The sequence below is a fragment of the Juglans microcarpa x Juglans regia genome, chromosome 8S (assembly GCF_004785595.1).
Source record: "Juglans microcarpa x Juglans regia isolate MS1-56 chromosome 8S, Jm3101_v1.0, whole genome shotgun sequence".
NCBI lineage: Eukaryota > Viridiplantae > Streptophyta > Magnoliopsida > Fagales > Juglandaceae > Juglans > Juglans microcarpa x Juglans regia.
The window spans coordinates 13636093-13641174 of record NC_054609.1 but is presented as its reverse complement, the minus strand read 5'-3'; the positions used below and the strand labels follow the sequence as shown (position 1 = coordinate 13641174).

General features: G+C 36.9%; 1 protein-coding gene across 2 annotated transcripts; it reads right to left on the bottom strand.

Moving 5' to 3' along the window:
• Positions 1-253: 253 nt before the first annotated feature.
• On the bottom strand, positions 254-4638 carry LOC121245058 (protein Dr1 homolog). 2 transcript variants are annotated; one of them, XM_041143335.1, is made up of 6 exons: positions 4106-4638; positions 3922-3983; positions 3079-3168; positions 1558-1652; positions 954-1022; positions 254-609 (listed from the first exon to the last, which is right to left on the bottom strand). In XM_041143335.1, exons 2-6 carry the CDS (start codon positions 3974-3976, stop codon positions 448-450), a joined length of 471 nt encoding a protein of 156 aa, XP_040999269.1. In that variant the 5' UTR covers positions 3977-3983; positions 4106-4638; the 3' UTR covers positions 254-447. The 2 variants fall into 2 exon arrangements, with proteins under 2 accessions (XP_040999269.1, XP_040999270.1); XM_041143336.1 differs by having other exon boundaries at positions 254-606; positions 4106-4304.
• Positions 4639-5082: the final 444 nt, after the last annotated feature.

Here is a 5082-nt window from a genome sequence, read left to right as displayed (position 1 = left end):
AGAATGAGGGGTACCAAAATGGTCGGCCCCCTTGCTGAATTCTGTATCTTGTTAATGCATTCTCAATTTCACAAAAATAGCACCAAAGACGAACCAACCCCTACAAAAAGATTTACACAACTGAAATAAGAGAGAATCACTGTTCAAACTGGTAGAAAGTTTTGGAGAATCTTTAAGCTTGGGTGCCTAATCATAGAAAAAAGTCCAAACCCCATGGACCTGAATAATTACAAATGGTTCTGAAAGTGATTGGTTGAACAAACACTTACTAATTACATTAGCTTATAGACATGGATTCATAAATAGAATACAAATTGAAGTGCCCATATCCTATAGACCAGCAAACTTGTCGAGGATATTTTGTACATAACATAAGAGATATTAGAAGCACGGATGGAAGAGAGTCAAGGATGCTTGCCTATGGCTAAGAAAATAAAGATCCTAGAGTCAGCTCTCTATGGTTTGGTCAGGATCGGGTTGCTTTGGGGGAGCAGCCCCACCATTCATTCTTGCACGAGCCTCTGCAAACATTCTCTGTTGCTCGGCCAATGCTTCTTCCTCAGTCATCTCGGCTCCATTGCTCCACTTGCCACCTTTTAGAGAGTCCTGCTGGAAAACATTCCCAAAATGTCATCAAGAATCAACCACTAGGCCAAGTTAGACTGTGTATCACCACCTGTCTAATTCACCAGTTCAATTGTCCATTTTAAAACAACCAGTAGTAAGAAATATGTACACCAAAAACAAGCGTGAGGGAAGGGAGGGCAGCAGAAAAAATTTGTCATGTCAGACAAGAAAAGAAAGAAAGATTAGGTTGGAAAAAAACAATGCTTGAACCAATTGCACCAATAGCTAATCACTATTTTCACAGCTATTTGTGCAGTACAGTTTTCAAGAGATCAGTCTTGCAACAAGTGAACCTCCATAAGGAGCATAAAGTAATGACAAGTTACCATGGTCTCAATCTTGTGTTGTTCGTAAGCTGCGTAAACCTCCTCGATGTACTCACCAAATCCAAGAACCTGATAATAAAATTCATGTGTGAGTCATCACAGAATTATTTTAAAGATATATATATCAACACAGAATGTTTAGTCTCCCATAACAATGGGGCTAAAAAAAAAACAGAACTGCTCGCAATTTTTTAAAATCAACATTATCGAGGCAGAAAAGAAGCATAATGCGAATTTCAGGTAATACAACTTCTGCCATGTCAATCATATTTAGCATGTTAACCAGATCGTCAAGAGTAGGATAGGCAAAGTTTAATTTTCAAAAGCACATATAGTCCCTCAAGAGTAGGATGTATAGCTTAGGGTCACATGGAAATAGATTGAGAAACAAGGTGCCAAACTTGTGGACAATATCAAGCAGGATTTTATCACAATCGATGGAATTCAAAATCATGTACATGAAATCTCAAACACTGTACAGAAATAAGAAACAGTACACATAAAATTACTGGAAGACTAAAAGATGGAAGTGGACATGCATCATGGACAGAGAACCACTACTCATCACAACACAACATTCAAGATAAGACATGATGTCAGAAACCTCTAAAGCCTTGAGTACATGCTCAGGTGCAATAGTTCTTTTCTCCTCTCTGCCACAAACTTCATTAGATTCTGATGAGATGAGGTTTATAAACTCTGCAAGAGCATAGAATAGAGGACAAATCTCTAATCAGTATAGAAATGAAAACATCGATTGAACATCTAAAATAAACTAGCAACCAATTGGTAGTACAATTTGGAGTGTAGTAATATACTAACATAGTTTGCAGTAATAGTATGTCAAAACCACCAAAGGAATAGATTAGATTCTGCAGCAAGCAGGAAAACCAATAAAGCAGGACTACAATGAGAGGAAGCGGTGCGGACTCTTCAGCAATGGGCAAAAGCCTCACTGAGCAATACCGTGTGGAGGTAGAAGGCCTACGAGTTGTTTAGGAATAACACACTGAAAGATCTAAGTAACTTGCACGGTGTTTACTTGATCCGTTAAAAACTCAGAAAGTCATTCAATACAATTAAAATATAAACTCTCTGTCAACTATAGTTTTAACCTAGCCAAAGTTTGATTTATTCAGCTTTTGTTCAAGCCTCGGAGCCTATGCACAAACTATTCCTTAACAGGAGTATCAATGGTAATGAGAAGACAATAAACACAATTTATTCTCTGCATCCAAATGGCGGATAGGGAGAGATAATGAACATTGCCAATATGTCCCTTACTTTACATTCAAATTAGAAAGGCTTAAGTCCGCTCATGTCAAAGGCAGTCTCAGTAGGACTGTGAGAAGGTCAGGTGTAAAAAAGCAGGAAAGGCACAGAGACTTTATTGATAATTCAAGGCGAGTTTAAAAAACAAGTAGAATTTTCTGTGGTACATTGCCAAGTCATACCTCATAATATAGGAAACACAAGTGACCAAAAAACAAATTCCCCATAAAGGGGTTCTTGGAAGCAGCAGAGGCCTTGTGGTAATGCACAAAGGCAAGGGACGCATTTCCCTAAGGTTGTGTTTGGATAGAAGAATTTGGATTTGGATTTAGATCTAGATTAGATGTTAAATTTGAATTTCAAATTAAATTTTCAAATAAAAAGTTTGAAATCATGGATTTGGGGAGAAAGATTGGAATTTGAGTCTTTAAAATCCAAACGCAACATAAGTTCAATTATGAATCATGCAGTGGATAGCAAGGGTTTCAAGAACAACAACTAAGAATCGAGCCATAACTTCACAAATTCTCTTTGGGGTTAAAAGTTGCTGAGATGCAAGCTTTAGTAGCTTCTGCCTTATTGCAACACAATTGAGCTAAACTCAATGATGCTCAATTAAAACTAAATACCAAATTATAACTTTTCTAAAACAAAAAAGTGGGATCACAACTATATGTACAATGAATCTACAACAACAGTCCTTGGACCAAATGGCAACTCCTCTTCCCATAAACAAAAAATAAAATTTTTGTCCATGCATTCAAACTTCAATCTTGAGTGCCAGTTGCATTAACCCATCAAGAGAGATTAATTCAATATTAAAGCTAGAAAGAAATCATCACTTTTTTCTCACCTACACAACACTCAATTAAAAGATCTTGGGCATCTCTTGCAACACGTACATCTGGCGGCAGCATCTCCTTGATGATTTTGGTCATTGTTGCTGGATAGAAACCATGGTTTACATCAATAAAGTAATTGGGTACACCAAATCAAGAAGCATAAACTGTGTGAACATCAATTTATATATATGCATAGAGAAGGCTCCTCTCTTCTCTCTTAGTGCTGCTATTTTACAGTGAATTTAGTGCACATGGAAGAAGAATTATACATCGCAGCACACAAACCATTCTAAACTCAAAGCAAAGCACAAGTTCCATTTAAGCAAATAGTTCCTTCCATGTCTGTGCCTAAACAAACATCTCTTGACATTTCTAGCCACCAAACGACTGAAATAGATGCCCCCAATATGTAATATCAGTAGCTTCCTCAACTACTTTGCTTTCTTTACATTTGCTCGACTCCCCACCTCCCTTCCCTTTTTTCAGTGCGTTAACCTACTATTGCATGAATCACTTTCCTTCATGAATTTTCTAAAGGTCAACAAAGCAAAGACCTAAACCGTGCTCTTACCTCAAGTGAAAACTTACAAACCAATCAAAATGAAGGTACAGCCTATAGCAACAAAGCTAATTTCATTGAATTATATATAATACCGACTGTATAAACCCATAAGAAAGATAATCCACTGAACCAAAACAGATCACTATTCTATTCTACTACTCATTTTATATCCTAATAAATCAAATTCAGCCATGTTTCCTTGGAAAATAAATAACAAGCAGACAGCAAGAAAACGAAAATTTAAAGAAATTAGCGAAAAGCACAAAATAAAAATAAAATCAAAACGGAAAACCTTTCGGAAGCGAAGCATCCTCTTTGGACTTCCCGACGATATCCATCGGCTCCATACTTAACCTTCAAAACAAATCCAACCATAAATATACGAAATCTAAAAACACACATACACATATAAACAAAAATATATTACAGATCTGAATCCGAGCGATGAAAAAGACGGAGATGAGATTTTGACTTACCGAGCAAGGCGATCTTGGATTCTATGGGCGAAGAGGACGAGTCAACCGATTGAAGATCCGATTTGGGGGAAAATCGGGAGGGGCATGGTCGATGATATATGGACAGGGGTTGGGGTTTCTGAGTTCTCAGGATAAGGCGTCGAATTCTCGCTCGCAGGTGATTAGGATTAGGGCACACAGCGCGTTGGATAAGATTTTCCCCACGCGCAAGAGTGGGGCCACTCTGATCAGTTTCTAGTTTCGCAATACGGAATGTGATTCGCACGTGAAATCGGAGGCGCGTGAGACTACATTGTGTCACTTTTCGAAGTGTTTTTTCTCTCTTTTTCTCTTTTTCTCTCCGTTGAAATCAGCTTTCTAATAAAAAATAGAAATAAAAAAATAAAAATTCTTCCACCAAAAAAATCCAAAGGGAATAGCCAGCCGCTCTCCTTCTCTTTCCCATTGATCGTTCGCTGCACGCGCGTACCTTTTTTGCCACTGAATCGGAATTTTGTAGGCCGCGCGTGAGGCACGTCTCCCTCTCCTGCACCAGTACGGCAGTTTTGCCCTTTCCGCTTAAATTTTACTCGTGGCCCCGTGTGGCCTCTGTTTATTAGAGTTGAAATGAGTCAATTTTTTTTTTTTTAAGAATAATAACAAATTAAGATGGTGAATTGAATTTTGTAAAATTTATTTAACATATGTTTAGACGTCAAGATGAGTTTAAATATATTTATAAAAAATTAAAAAATATTGTAAGTTTTATGTATAAAAAGATATTGAATTGAAAAAAATTATAGATCCTACATGTAAAGAGATATTAAATTAAGTTATGCTTAATAATTTATAAACTGTGTATTTAAATATTAAATTAAACTTAAATTTAAACTTTATGTAGATGAGTTGCGATGAATCTATATTCCAAATAGAGCCTGAATGAATCTACCTTCAAACCTGAGTTATTATTTGTCGGTCGGTAAATTTGGTCGTAGAAT